Below are 16,321 nucleotides of genomic sequence, written 5' to 3'. Positions count from 1 at the left end.
AAGATTGTTTTCCTGTGTTACCATTTTATGAGCTGTTATATGCACGTGCAAGGAACAAAGAATGTTGTATTAAAACCAACAAGTATATTCCATTCATAATGTAGGTCCTGAACTCTTAAGAGCATTTTCCTCAGCAGAAGGAAGGGAGTGGAGGAATCTACTTTTAAAGCAGCAAGCTTTCAGCTGTATGTGTAGAGGGACTACTGGTTTCTGAGAAAGACAGTAAAGTATTCTGCTCCTAATGACACACTAACGATTAGAAAGTTAGATTTTGAGTGCTAGGGATATATCTACAAGAGTTCTATTACAGAATGAGTGTCATAATCTCATGGGTAGATGTGTATCTGTCCTTCTTGACTAACGTTGAATGTAGCTAAACACAAAGATTTAGTGTATTGATAATTCAGAAAAAGAATTACCTTTTTTTCTTCTTTTTATAGTGTTCTTAAATGAAGCAGGTTTCAACTTTGTGAGGAAATGTATTTATGCTGTAGAAACAAGAGGTGTGTATTAAATCACAAATTCTATATTAGATTATTATTATTATAAGTATTTTTTGTCAAATATTACTTCGCTTAATTCTACATGTTTTACAGCTGTGCTTTGAAGTGTGTCCATCATTTGGTTTGTACCTTTCTCATTTTATCTGTGTGCTTTGCACTTAAAACTGCTGCTGCAAGTTCCAACAACAGTTCTTAACATATTTAAGTGAGTCTTTTAAACATTCTATGTAATGAAATTTTGTTTAGACAGCTTAATGCACAGTTGCACGCGCCTTTAGTCTTTAATTTGTGTGCACTGAATTGTGCTTTCTCAGAGTAAAACTGGAGAGAGCCTCAGCTTCCAACTTTGGTTTCTGGCATGAAACATGAAGACCAAAAAATGGCATAAATACTCTCTGCTGGAACATCTTTGCAGAGCATAACTCCTGTCATTTTATTCACTAATTTTCCACATGGTTTATCCATATTTTTAAATGTTTAGAAACTCATTTTTGGTAGTGGGAATTCACAAAAAGAAAATAGTAATCAGTCTATTGATGAGGTGATACTTTGCAACTCACAGCAAGTTTTTAATTATCCCCTTTCTAATGAAGAGGTATGGCTGTATCGTCTTCCATAAGAAGAAGTAACCTTTTCCTGTCCATGCACTGAACTGTCAGTGTGCAACTCTGTTCTAATCTGAAAGCTGTGTGGTGTCTCTATACAACACTGAACACTGCATTAATTCAGTTTCTCAGGTAACAATGTTATGTAGCTTTTGAATCACTGCTGATGCAGAGCTTGCCTTTTTTTTGGGGTGGGGAGGAAGTTTGAAAGCAAAACAACTGGGTTATCCAAGTGAGATCAGACTCTGGATTGGTGTTTTCAAGTGAAAAGTGGGCAATTTTTAAATGTAAGACCCAAAATGGGGAGAAGGGAAGACTTTTAAATCCTACAGATTTTAAAAGGCAGTTAAAACCAATAAAATTATCATCACTGGAATACTGAAATAATGTGTTGTGAATGACACACTTTGAACATTATTTGTTATTAGTATCTGTGCTATTAAAAAACCACAATTGAATCTTACAGGTAAATTGGGACTTGACTGTCTCTGTTTTGCATGGGGATCCATGCATAACATAAATTCTCAAGTGCAGTGTTGCAACAGTATACAGTATATGTTTTTATTTTTGGTACAGTCATTATTTTTCCTATAAATATCAATTAAATCTTAACTGGAAGGGATGATGGTCTAAGCAAATACAGATGCATAGTAATTCCACTGAAATCTAGGTAAGATAAACTTGTTGATGTGTAATGCTTTTAGGTCTTATTTTTCACTTTTCCCAGCCATCTCCTTGTTTGCTAATATGGGTCATTTATATGCAAAAGGGTTCTGTTTATGTCAAATTATGATTAGTGTATAATATGGTGTGGAATCGGTAGAATGCGTTTGTTAATATCCCAGAAGATAATTCAGTAGGGTAAAGCAATACTCAAGAATGTAGGTGTACAATTTTCCATAAATACATTTAGATGTTTTGAAAACATAAACCAAGGATGCATCAGCATATACTGCAATAACCATATTTTCATTGTGTTTGTTTTCCCAATGTAGGTATTACAATCCTGGGGCTATACAGAATAGGTGGTGTAAACTCCAAGGTGCAAAAGCTGATGAATACCATATTTTGTAAGTATCTGAAGTTAATCTTCTGTCAGTGTGCAGTGTGCATGCTGTGGTCCCTTTTGCCTTAACTGCTGTGCTCAGAAGTGTGTGTCGTAATATTTTCAATTTTGTATGTGCACTTACTGACAGTAGTTTGTAGTCTGAAAATGAGTGATCCATCTAACTAGTTTCTTCTGTGTATTAGTATTCAATTTCTGCATGCAATCGTTGATATACATAAGCAAATTACTGATAAAAAACATTTCTTCTTCTATCTTTAAAGTTCTATTTATTGGTATCTATTTGGCGTATTTCAGAAGTGTTCCAAAGCTTAGTTCTGTAACACAGAATAACTCAGTTTAATAGCCAATTGTTCTAGTCTTTCACTTTTCTTGCTAATTTGGCTCTCTGATGCCTGTGTTTGAATGTCTAAGCCATAAACATCAGTAATTCTCTGTTGATTTGGGCTTACTTTTCACTTTGGTACAGTGCATATAGTTAACGTTTACAAGTGCTAGATATGAGTGCTAACTTCATTTTTATTAATACTTTGGCAGAGATTAAAAGATTCAAATTTATCAAATTGATAGTTAATCTGGCTAATAAGTAATCACATAAGCTAAATGGCTAATCTGTTAGCTTCTGTCTCGCTGTTTTTCTAGTTAGGGTGTTAGTCAAACTATAACACAATCATAATTCAAATTTCTACCAGCCCCTAAATCACCTCCTGATATGGATATTGATATGGAACTTTGGGACAATAAAACAATAACAAGCGGACTAAAAAACTACCTCAGGTAAGTATGTTGTTACACGAATTTCAGTATTCCTTTTCTGACCCATTAATCTTTTGCTTATTAATATCAAATTACATTTATTGCATCCATTAGCATGGTAAAAATTGAGTATACTATCTTGCCTAATATCCCTGTAATTATGTGTAATAATAAATCTAAAATTTGTCACACACTTTGTGCCTTATTAAGATGGTCATGCCTTATATAGCCCTGAATTTGGGAGAGTTTAATTAATTGCATGTTTTTGTTTAAATCTTTTCACGTTAACCACAAAGCATGATGTACTCAGTCTTTCTTTTCTGAATCCTTTAAGCTGAACACTATGAGGTTTCTTGGCGTTTTTGTTGGAGCAGAATAAAAATCTCTGCAAAAGCATAGGTTTTTATCGTATGCTGCTGGTGTCTTCACAAACACAATATCCCTCCCATACTATCGTTTTCTCTTAAAATTTTTGCTAATGAGACACAGAATTTTCAAGAATTATGGTACTTCTGAGATAACTTTTTTTGGTCTCAATATATAACATTCAAAAGAAGCATAATAAAAAGCTTCAAATCTATATTGTGGGTGTTCTATCCCTTCTAAAAATCTGGTTTTCCTAAATTAGTCACCTGACAAAGGCCAGTATCAGAAATCCTTATTCACTCTGGAAAATATGCCTAAGATTTATAGTGGAATGCCCATGTGATCTTCATTGATAAGAATGGCTTTGGTTGAAGAAGTTTATAATACATCTTCAGAAGCACAAATCATTGTAGGTACTGTATTTGTGAAATTATAATATGAGCTAGCAGTAGCTGTGTGTTTGTGTCCGTAAGGCAATTCACAGTCTCTGCCTTTCAGGGGATGACTCTTCTAGGATCTCTCAGATCAGAATTTCAGTCCTAAATTTCATCATGTTTTTGCCTTTCTTGGGTGAAAGATCGCTTCTGCAGCCCACTGTCCCATATTCTGCAGTTGTGTTTATTCCTGTTCTACTATATGGAAACCAGAGAACAGTGAGTCTCTGTGAAGTCAGTGCCAGTGGTATTTCCCTTATTAATTTACATGGTGACACCAGATTCAGCTCAAAGAGATTTTCACCCTATGTACATGATTGAGTTGTATACTACTTGCAGTCAGTCATCACTGAATTGGGTTTCCTGCAACACACCGATGTACATTAGGCAGATGTTGAGGGCTATTATAATCACACCCATAAAACTTAAGACTTTAAGTAATGCAGTTTTTTTAATTTTCTTTTTAATATTTTTTACAACCAGATGTCTGTCAGAACCACTGATGACTTTCAAGCTGCACAAAGATTTCATTGTTGCTGTTAGTAAGTAAAGTAATAAATACACTTTCATGAAAGTAATACTGTTTCTAACTCTTAATCTCCACAGTTACTATTCTTATTTTTCTCCTTAGTCTATCATTCAGTGATCCAGCCATAGATCCAAGTTCTTCCATGTCACTGTATGTGACAGCACAGTGCCACATGAAAGCCCTCAAAACAGAGAAGTGACACTAGATGAAGCTGTTCAGTGGTTTGTTCTGATCTTTTTAGAGGTTCTGTGTGACTGCCTTCTGCATGAAATTTTGAACCTTGGTTTATACATCTGTTTGTTTTATACAGGCAGATCATTCTTTTATAGCATTCATTCCTCTCATCCAGGGACCTTTATTTTCCAGGGGCTTGCCATGAGAAATTGGAGGGGGTGATAATTATCTCCTTTTAATAAATGGAGTAATTAGATACAGAGATAGTAAGATTGTTTTTCTAACAGCTCCAGTTGAGAATTTGAATTTATTTCTCCCATTTCCTCATGCCTTGATAAGAATAAAAAACACTCAAGAATTTTAGATATTTTAAATATCAATGGGTAAAATCTTCGATTTCACTAAGTAGCACATGAGGTCAAAATTGCCACAAATTTCACTGTCTCCAGTGTTGGTGGTAACTGCTTTTGTCGAGTTACTTGAAATACAGATTTCAGAATGTTGAAATAAATATAATCAAATCGTCCTCATCATTTTAAAGGCAGATTGTATTTGTCTCCTTGTAATGCATGTGTGTATTAGTGTACAGGCATTGGTGCCATTTGTAGTCGCATCTTAGCACATGTTCTAATTTATCAACAATATTTGTTTTCTGTTCAATAGAGTCAGATGATCAGAACTACAGAGTTGAGGCAGTGCATGCACTTGTGCATAAGTTACCAGAGAAGAACAGAGAGATGCTGGACATCCTTATCAAGCACTTGGTCAAGTAATTATTTTTGATTTTTCTCTTTGGTATTATTGTAAGCTGTGATTATTTCTGCTTTAAATTTGACAGTGTTGCTTAATGCATTCTCTGTGTTGAAACAATGCCACTTGAAATTGCATTTAATTTCTAAAATGCTGTTCTAAACATAACTGAAAAATACTGACCGTAAAAACAGAATAAAAAATAACACCATAGTTGCCAAGATGAACAACTATGTTTTCAAAATAAGCCCACTCAATGTTTTCGTTCATGTTGCTCCTTACTACAGGAATTGGCACTAATTAAATTTAAGAAACATCAAAAACTATGCTAAGGTTGATAGAAAACGCTGGTTTGAATCTGACTGGAGGCCCCACACTGTTTCAGATAGGGAGAATAGACTAATGTGGTAATACTTGCCCTTCATGTTTGATCTTATTTTTCTCTCTTAGCAGCTCTGAAGTGTAGTATCGTTTGAAAACACTATTTTGAAGTATTACTATTTGTATTTTTGATATCTCTGTAAATAACCAAACCCACTTTTGAATCTCTCTCGGTTCATCAGCTTCTCTGAATATTAATTAAATGTCAGATGGAAAAGGTTTTGCATTTCTCTGAACTAATGACCTTTTGTCATCACTGAATTACACTTAGCATGTGCTGTGAGACAAATAAGACAAATTTTTATTCTCTTATGTTTCTCTTTATCACTAGTTATGATTACATACCGTTATTACATTATAATATATCCTGTTTCTGCATCAAATGTTATTCATGTAAGGTTTACTAAATCTTTGGTCAGTTTTCACTGGTAATTGCTGATTATTTTTTAATATGTCTTATTCTTTCTGATTCAGGATGCTGTATACTTTAATAGTACATTTATCAGTGATCTGGGAATGTGAATATTGAAACAGCAGTTGTTCAGATAAGGCCCACATGACTGAGATATGAAGAAGACATAAGAGAGGAGTCCATATTGTTTTCATTCCGTTCATTACAACCCAGCTATTTGGCTTTTTTGATCACAGCTTGAGCCACAGCCTGCAGTAAGCTGCCTACAGGGAAGCTAAATGCAATTTTGCTTCCTCTTACAGACGTGAGAACTTTGAAAATTTCTTTGATAGGAAATTATTTAGCCCTAATAAATTATTTTTAGCCCTTTATGTTATTAGCCCCTGGAGAACTAAGATGATAGGGAGCTGCTGTGAATGCTTCCATTGCAAAAACTGATTAGGCAGACGTTGCATCTCATTAGACATGGAATAACCCAGAGAACAAGGTGAAAGGAAGTTTCATAAGTGTCCTTACTCACAGAGTCATTTAACTAGCTGAAAAATGTATCTCCTGCTTTCTAACCCTCTAAAAAGTTAGAACAATTAATGGGAGATTAATGATTTTGTAATCATTTGGTCTGGAAGACAAAATTAGAAATATATATACATAGGAACTGACTAGGCAGAATTTCTAGGCAGAATCAGTTACAAGCAAGCATTTCTTTCTTGACCTCTTTTCCTGGCCTCTTTATGCTCAGTATGACCTCAGATGCATTTCCGAAGAAAAGCATGCCTGCAGTATTCCCTTCTTTAATTGTTCTCTTTAACTCGTGCCTATCACATCTTTGATGCAATTCTCATTTCTGGTAAATTTAATCTTATGGTTTTATACTGAAAACTTTCAGTTCTTTTCTTTACAATGTTCAATTCTCCCTTTCTAATTTCTCATATAATTTGCCGCCTGTTGTTTATGCTGGCAGTTCTATTGAGACTGAATTTGAAATCAGTCTCTCGAGTGCATTAGTTATCTTCCTTCCTCATCTTTTTCCTACCACTGTGTGGAGAACAAATGGCAGACAAAGTGCCTAATTTTATGTAAATGGAAAAAAAACCCCAACCTTCTTTTTCTTCATTCTTTTGTTTAAAATCCAATTTCAAAATGTGCATCCTTTCCCTATATTTCTTATAGCTGTTCAGTTCCTTTATGTGTGCTTTCATGTCTAGGTGAAAATACTTTCTTTAACTATGGGTTATAAAATAAGGATAATAATATTTTTTTCTTGGTTTAGCTCTTAAGGTCTTTACGTCTCTGCCTACCTTGACTTTTGTGTCCCTGTGCAAAATTAAATACGACCTAGGTGTTGTGGGATGTAGATCATACTAAAAACAAACAAGCAAAACCAGCAAATCCTCAAAAGCCCCCTGCAGAGAGGTGATACTGTCTGAGTATATACTCAGTCAGCAGCTAGGCAAACACGGGAAGTTTGGTGATATTTTCAGATAGGTAACTCATTTTTTTGTTTTTAAACCTTCGTAGACAAATTACCTGTCTACTTGAAAGAACAAATCATTCATTGGTATGATTTAATACCACCATACTTTCCTAAAGTAGGTAGTCAGGAGTCTGCAATCTGGCACTATCAAAAATGTACTGGTGATATATCAAAGAAAGAGATTTTGTGGAGAAAGCAACTGCACCTTAATGAATGCCTTACAGCCACCTGAATGCGTGATTACCTTGGCATGTGTCTATTCAGTAGCGCAGCAGCAGTAGCACCACATCAGGGGAAATTAGTTATCAAAATGATCCATACAGGCCTGTTTTTTTTTTTCTCTTGAGAAACTGAGCCTTGGAAATGCTTTGTAGGAAGTCCTTTCTGGTTAAAATGTTATTAAATTCACCATTCCTTTTATTAACCAAGCTACCAAATTTGTAACCAAGGAAACCCAGACACAGGGCAAACACTTCTTTCTGTCTTATGCTGTAAAACTGTAAGAGACCTTAACAGTTACTGTGCAGCACAAAGGAGAGTAACATTGCAAAGCGTTATTTCTTTGGGGCTTTTTCCAAAAAGCCTGGAGCTGAGTAATTCAAAATTACATTTTCATTAAAATATTAGTGGACTTCCCAAACACCCCTTAGTCACCTAAGCCAAACATAAGATCTGTTACAGAGAAAATTAGATTAAGATAATTGGCTAAGAGTGTGCTTTAACAAGGTAGTCATTTTCATGGTATGGCTTCCAAATAACAATCTCTGCCAGTGTGTCTGTCTGAAGTAAAATTTTGGGAAGTATTTTGGCATAACTTAGTGAAGCAACATAGGACGTGTAAGAAGATAAGCATTTATTTTCCTGCAGTTTATAATCGTGTTGTCACCAATATAAACCCCTTTCCTGTATTTTTCCTGCTTCTCAATGTAAATGAAGTGCTAAAACATTCCTGTTCCAAATATGAGGGGAGTATTACTTCATTATAGAAGTAATTGTACAGTCTCTCTCACTTCTGTACCGAGTTAATTCTACTATTCTACTCATTCTGTGTATCGTCAGTGCCTACTCAACAGTGAGACTGAGGGAAAGGATAATGTGTGAGGCCAGACATGGATTTGATCCTGATCTGAATGAAATCCCCCAGTAGCCTTTGGAAAATCTCAGTCTTTTTGTCACTGCCTTTTTAGTCCTTGTAGGGGGATAGTATTTGTGTTATTTACTACCAAACTGTGACATCAGATCGATAATTTTGCTAATGTTTATATAACATTTTAAGAGCAAATCAAGCTGAGAATAATATTGGAAGAAAGATGTAGCAGCTGTTGCTATAAACCTGATTAATGAAGGCTGTCAAAGTTTGCTTCTACCTGCTAGTCTTCCAGTATTTTATAGATTTTACTGTTTCATAATTTTAAAATGTACAAGAGTTATTTTAACTGTGTAGGAAATGGCTAAAAATGCTCAGCTTGACAGTGGTAGCAGATAGCAATGAGAAAGAGGAAAATGTGAACAAGTGCCTCAATAACTGTTTATATTTGATAGCAGATTCAGTAAAATTAAGCATTAAGGCAATTATCAAATCTTTACTTGGCATGATTGTTTCTCAGACATGAGGCAATAGGGCAGCTGTGACTGGGGAATCACTGGCAGTTATTTCGAAGGATTTATAATGATACAGTTTTTATCTGGCAAATCTTATTTGTAAGGAGAGAAAAGGGTCATTGAGGATTACTGATTGATGGGTTTCATTTTCCTATCTGATAAATTATTGGAAAAACTAAGTTTCTAAATTCTATATTAAGAAGAAAAATTACAGAAAAGGTACAGTAAGCAATAACAGAATATACGGAAGTAAAAGCTTAATATATTGTAAAGCCAGAAAATATAATTATGATCATCTAGTGTTATCTATACCACAGAAACAATGATTTCGCTGACCCCGTTGATCCCATGTTTTCAACACATTAATCATGAGATCCTATTGCAATTTAAGTGTTTCCAGTAACTAAGTTTTTCCTTTACATGAAAGCTAAGGTATATGTTGGACCTCTGTTATCTCATAGTATTTTCAGTCAATCCAACATCAAGTATTTAAGGGTCTGTATGATCACCGGAGAGAGAAGGGTACCTACCCTAAGACTCTTAAACTTTAGATGTTCTGGATCTCTCTGTGGAGACCTTCAAAGATAGTTGCTTTTCCCTGTCAATTATGTCAGGAACTTAAATACTTACTCTAGGAAGACACGCTCATTATCCATTAAGTTATTGCAGGATGGGAGCTGTAAAGAAAATACAGTAATAGTACTACACTGCCTTTTGACTCCAGTAAGAGTTTAAAAAAACATTTCTAAAGGGGAGGCATGAACCTGGGTTCTTGTTAAGGAATATCTTAACAGGGTTTTGCCTGTTGGAATTGTAGTTTAGCACAACTATTTAATTGCGTATTGTTTGTGTTCATTTAAAGGGTATCATTACACAGTCAGCAAAATCTAATGACTGTATCCAACCTTGGTGTTATCTTTGGACCAACTCTGATGAGAGCCCAAGAAGAAACCGTGGCTGCTATGATGAACATTAAGTTTCAGAATATCGTCGTTGAAATTCTGATAGAGCATTATGAAAAGGTAGAAGGACATTATCTGACTGTTTTGTGATAAAATGGAACTAAGATCTCATTTTCATTACCAACCTTAAGTTAAGAATAAGGAAACTAGCATTTATTTGTAGAAGGCCATTGATAGAAAGAATACCTTCTTCCCACCCCATGCTATGGATCTGTATTCCTAGCAACTGTTTTGTGGCTGTGCAAAATGCAGATCCAAGGCATAATCTCCCATGCTTAGAAGGAGTTGCTCTGAATTTTCAGTTGCTTTCTGAAGATTCCTGTGTCCTTCTTACACGTAGAAACACAATGAGAAGGTCTTAACATTGCTCCCAGCTTCTCCATCTCTCTCATGCTAGCAGTGTATGAAGGCACACTCTGGGTGAACACATGGATTCTCCTCTGAGTGCATCAGGTCAGAGTCTTTCTGACCGTTGCTGGCCTTTGGGGAAACACCAGCTGCACAGTGGAAATCTAGTCCCACCTAACGTCATGAAACCCCAGCCATTCTTCGGTTCCTCTTTTCATGAGCAACATCAATGTGCATCCCCAGCAGAATCCCCCATTTCTCTGTGCTGTGTCGTTTTTCATGTGTAACGTACTAGAGCAAAAGTAAAAAAAAAAAAAAGAAAAAAAGAAAAAAAAATACATCTTAGATAAGGTTTTATTCCTAGTTAAAGGTTTTAAGCCCATCATGTCTTTGTGATTTAAAAGTTCTTGAATACTCTGGAACATACAGACTTCTCTAGGTACTTATTTTGCTTTGAAGAAAGGCATGTCAGTGACTGCCTGGTTTATTTTGTTTTCTGCAAAGAGACCAATGACATCAAACTGTCGAAACCATCTCAAAGTCTTTCCTGGAACATTGAATAAGAACTGTTTCAGGGCTTGGGAAGGAAAATCCATGAAATCTTAAAACACTTTCAGTCACTACTGTTGCAGGTATCGGCTTCACTGAAAAGCTGCCTCAGATTTCATTTTATTTTAAATTATTTGATTTCAGAATTCATCAGAACAGTCAAGACCTCCTTTACCTCTTTATCAAAAGAAATTTTATTTTTGTGATCTTTTGGTGATATATATCACCTTCACTAATGACTAACAAAGCAAAGTGAAAAATCTTTGGGTTTCTTCCATTTCACATTACTCAGCTAAAGGGGCAGTTCCCAGTCAATACCAGGATCCCCTGCACTGGTTGGTCAGTAACTGTTTGGTATCATCAGCTTTATTTCATAGGGCCTCCTCAAAATTGTTATGATACTGATAGCCTCCTTGCCTGTAACTCCAAAACATATATGTATTACATGTTTCCAACACTGAATTTCCCCTCCAGAACAAAGGCTACGGCTACACAACCAAAATCATCCTTGCTCTATTTCTTTGTCACCAGATGTGTTTTTATATTGATTTGCTGCTCACTAATGCCTGATACCATAGTAATGTACCTCAGGAGCATCTCATTACATCCATTAAAGTATTTTCTACCATAGAAGTATATTTGCTTTCTTCCACTTCGGTGAATTGCATTGAGGTATCTTTTCATTGTTCACTTCATCCTCTCCTGGGAGTGCCCTAAGGATACGGTATCCAGAAGTCCTTGCAGAGATGTATTTTGGTATTGCATTGTATTTAACCTACAACACTTGGCCCTCTGTGCGCTATGGAGACTTGATGCTTCTGATTGCTTTAGTAGCTTAACTGAATAGGCAGCCTTTCCCTGGAGGACCTCTTCTGCATTCCACAGAACTCATTCCACGTCCTTCCACAGAATGACTTAAGAGATACTCAGTAGAGTTTACAGTCTACACTAGGAGGAATAGGTGAGAAAGGACATCTGGAAGAAAAACACGCAAATCTTTTGGTTATACTTTTTGCTTTGGTCATCCTCCAAGGCAATTATAATTTTTACTAGAAGTATCCAAGAGAGTTTTTTAGGGTCTTTCAAGACTTCTACTGCATATGTCTTGGATATTGCAGAACAGGTGATATAAATGAAAGTCACCCAAATTACTGAACTTTATGTATTGTCCTTGCTGGCAGGCTAGCCATGTTTATCAGCAAGGAGTTATTTAAAACCTCATGTGTACCTGTGTCAAATCACAGTAGTCAGATACCCAAAAAAAAATTATTTATTTTGTACAATAATGAAGTGCAAAATTGTCCAGTGGTGGCAGTGATATGTAAAAGATAAAAATCAGGAGGTGCTCTGAACATAAAGATGTTCCTCATCAAACTTGACTTGTCTGTCAAAATAAAGTCATTTTCTGAAATACAAATTGGATTGTAATCAGATAAAGCTATAACAAACTTCTGTGACATGTGAAGCTTTCACAGGAACACAGAGAGAAAATTCAATCTTCATAATATTTAAAAAAATTTATTACTTCTTGGGCAGGAGTTAGTTGTAAGCACCTATTGTATGTTTCACAGTTTAGACTGTTAAGCACTTCTTAACAAGGGCTAGAAAATAAAATAATTAAAAAATATATTTTTATATAATTAGTATAAATTTTAAGCACAGCTCAGTATCATGTTCTTGGATTGTAAAATGAGATCAGAGTGAAGTTTATATTCTGTGAATTTACTCTTTTGTAGTATGTGAGACAGCATTAATTTCAGGCACAGTGGTGAGGAAAACGAATGGATTAATAATGGAAGTGTAAAAGTACCTCTGCTGTTTATGTCATCCCCCCCTCCCTTTTTTTTTTTTCAATCATGCAGATATTTCACACTGCACCAGACCCCAATATTCCTCTTCCCCAACCTCAGTCCCGATCAGGTTCAAGAAGGACAAGAGCAATTTGTCTCCACACGGGTTCACGTAAACCCAAAGGAAGATATACACCATGTTTAGCAGATCCTGACAGTAAGTGTGTCCTTGTTGACTAGTTACCTTCCTTTTTATGCCTCATCTCTTAACTTTCCTGAATAATATCCAATAGGTATTGTATTCCAGTAACTATGAGCATAACAGATAGCGTTTAATCAACTTTTTAACCTCTGTGAGTCACAGCTGCACTGTTGAACGACTGCATTCCTTGCTTCTCTCAGATGAGGAAGGATGTTTGGTTTTAGGGGAGAATTGTATTGCATACAATATTCAAAAATAATTTAGAGTAGACTTTATATTGTGATCTAAAAGTAGTCTGCTTTGAAACTCACAAGTTCATTATATGAAGTTCATCTCATTTGCTTCGAAGATGATTAGTAAGGTTGAGAAACTGTAAATAGAATCTTTCCTCTCCTCCTCTAATAAATGTAATTCACTCAAGGTCAGGAGATCAAAACCATTACTTGGCTTTTTTAACCACAGTGAAACTGTGGTCATTGGTTCAAAGTCAACCACTGTCTAGTGGTTGCCAAAACCACTGAAACTTTGTTAGTTTTTCTGGAAGAGAAACAAACTCTAATATTTTGGGAAGAAACAGTATACTTGTATAGCTTGCTGTTCAACAGCAGGGAGTTATGTTTATAATTAATTGCTACTTAGGATGCTTATTAATTTTCATGTAGATGTGACTAAAAAGTTTCATTGCATTCATTTTCATCTAGTGAGCCATCACTTTTTAACTTACTAGCTGTACCTGTAAGAAATACTGAAACTGTAGCAAAGATTAAGTTGTTTACAGTTCCACTATTCCGAAAGAACTTCTGTGTCCCTTGGTTCCTCAAGGAGATTTACATGAAACTGGTACAGTAAAGTAATCCACAGTTGAGGTGCATCTGTTCTTGAGCATCTGTAATAATTCTTGAGTCTGTAATGTTGGGAGGTGTGTCCTCAGTACACTCTTGCACAGATGCTGCATTTTCCATGGGTTTATGTTACATGATTCCTGACAGTGAGAGTTTAAATACTAGATGAGAGCAATAGCTGCCTACACGTTGATTGCCAGTGATGATAGCATGTGATCCCAAGTTAAGAAGTTACAGAGGAACCGTCGGTTACATTCACCAGAAGATAAACTGGGCAAGTTTCACCTGGTTTTCACTGTATACCTGCAATCTATGAATGTCAACATAAAAAAGGCATTTCTGTGCAAGTATTTTGCAGACGTTCGGCAAGTTCATGCTTCTTCAGACACATCTTGTGCTGGCAGATTGATTGGAACTAGGTCGGACCCAGGGGCTCTCCACTTGTGCTTTGCTTATTAGCTCAAGCTCAGCACTTGCTACACAAGTTCCAGTTAAGATCTCTCTTGTGTCTGGAAGGCTGAGGCTGGAGCAGAGTTACTCTACTTGCTAAATATCTCTAGGTGTGGCCAGAGACAGGCAAGAGAGAGTCTCAGCTTCTGGCAATAGCAATTTCTGAAGTACCACATGGTTTTAAGTCATCATTTAAATGAAGCATGGACACTTAACTATATTGCAGGATATTAAGGAATTCTGTATGCCATGAGAAAATGAGATACAGGTTTCAAACAGTAGGAAATGATAGAAAGTGACAGAAAATTTATCTGACAAATTTAAGCTTCACCCAGTCTTGCAATTTTCAAGGGACTAATGGTCTGTAAAGGAGTAAGATGGGGGACAGTCTAATCTGGAATACCAGAATTCTATCCAGAAATGGTCAAAATACTTCAGATTGTTGTATCAGTAGAGCTACTGTTGTCAGATCCACAATGCAAGGCACTGGTATTTCTGACCTTATCTGTAGTATTGTTTGTGGTTAATGTCACTTGTTGCCAAGGATACTGAAACACGTGGAGGCAAAAGCAGCTGTATCATGTTGATATTTTACAGCTACTGTGTGGTTGAATTGTCTGCTGCTTGTGAAATTTGTTAATTCTCTCTCCTAGCTTTTGGGAACAAATCCTAGTAGAAGCCAATGTATGACTCACTAGACTGAATCCATTCTTCCAGATAATTCAGCCCTCACTGTGTTATAGGCCAGTCCTTTCTCAGTTCTAATGAGTGTTTCTACCTGTATATCATCAGATAATTTTGTTAGGATATTCCCACTTTTTGTTCCAAAGATTACTGGAAATAAGATCAGTACCAAGATTGTTGTGTAGGTAGGTAAATTTCTGCAATATCAATCTAATTAAAGACAGTCAGCACATGTTCAAGTTGTCCTTCTGCAAGATAGATATTTTATGAAAGGTATGATGATACAGAAAATAGGATATCTATGCATAGACTTATGGACTAGTCTTAGACTGTAGAGATCCTCAGCATCTTGGTAACCGAAGTAAAATTTAATTCTTTTGCCTGCGGGCCATACAGTCATGCATTTAAGAACACAAATGTGACAAGTATCACAACATTTGCATTATCATGGAAATCACACTAGGTGCTTACCACAAAGATATTGCAGCATTGTAACTGTTGAATTTCCTAAGGATATTTATATTGCAAGCAGTTCTTTGAAAAGGCAAACTTTTATATGAAATATTTTAGCCTGTAGCCCATTATGTTCATCAGCTCTAAAGAAATATCCACAAAATGCAGCTCTTACAGGTTAAATATAGGAATATGTGTGAAACTTAGAATAAATAAATAGATATTTTGTCTTAAGAATCACAGCGTCTGAAACCATAGGTTCATTAATTTGATGACAACTAAGGTACAAGAGGCTAAAGATGGCATGAGAGAAATGCACGTGATTAGAAAATGTAATTATTTTTTTTGTTTTCCTCTCTTCCCACTCCCTTCACTCTTCTCTAGGTGACTCATACAGCAGTAGCCCAGACAGCACTCCCATGGGCAGCATTGAATCCCTCTCTTCGCACTCCTCTGAGCAGAACAGCAGTGCCAAATGTGTGCCCTCACAGCCCAGGGAGAAATCGGGAGGGATTCCATGGATTGCCTCTCCGCCTTCTTCTAATGGCCAGAAGAGTTCAGGCCTCTGGACTACAAGTCCAGAATCCTCATCAAAGGAGGATGCAACCAAAACAGATGTGGAGTCAGACTGCCAAAGTGTAGCTTCTGTCACTAGCCCAGAGAATGCCTCTCCACCAACAGACCTGACCAAAAAGAGTTCTTACAGTCTGTCTGGGCTGCAGAGGTCATCAGCATCTTCGCTCAGATCAATTCCATCAGCTGAAGGTAATTTCTAAGTTTTTTAGGAGATCAACATTGACTGTGAGGCATTAGAAAACAAGTTCTGCATCTGAAAGCTAATATACATTAATCTTCTTTGTTTATTTTTTAATTTTTGTGGCATGTTCTTTCAGTTTTCAAACTGCTTCTGACATATTTCCCTTGTTTGTTACCTGTGCAGTTCACACAGCTTAAAAGTTATCAGTGTTTCTCAGAATTTAGAGTACTCT

The 16,321-nt window shown here is 36.1% G+C and overlaps 1 protein-coding gene across 1 annotated transcript in view; it reads left to right on the top strand.

The window, feature by feature from the left end:
* ARHGAP42 (Rho GTPase activating protein 42) overlaps positions 1-16,321 on the top strand; it is a gene marked incomplete at its 5' end in the record, with an annotated part of 54,718 nt that overhangs the window by 27,286 nt on the left and 11,111 nt on the right. Inside the window, 8 exons of the mRNA XM_010079365.1 lie at positions 441-503; positions 2,104-2,178; positions 2,867-2,951; positions 4,214-4,272; positions 5,097-5,202; positions 9,915-10,074; positions 12,774-12,918; positions 15,717-16,097. Coding sequence (XP_010077667.1) covers positions 441-503; positions 2,104-2,178; positions 2,867-2,951; positions 4,214-4,272; positions 5,097-5,202; positions 9,915-10,074; positions 12,774-12,918; positions 15,717-16,097 — 1,074 coding nt within the window. The remainder of the gene's footprint in view (positions 1-440; positions 504-2,103; positions 2,179-2,866; positions 2,952-4,213; positions 4,273-5,096; positions 5,203-9,914; positions 10,075-12,773; positions 12,919-15,716; positions 16,098-16,321) is intronic.

This window comes from Pterocles gutturalis, unplaced genomic scaffold, assembly GCF_000699245.1.
Source record: "Pterocles gutturalis isolate BGI_N339 unplaced genomic scaffold, ASM69924v1 scaffold394, whole genome shotgun sequence".
NCBI classification, from domain to species: domain Eukaryota; kingdom Metazoa; phylum Chordata; class Aves; order Pterocliformes; family Pteroclidae; genus Pterocles; species Pterocles gutturalis.
The sequence above is the reverse complement of the archived record's forward strand: the minus strand, read 5'-3'. Positions and strand labels throughout refer to the sequence as shown.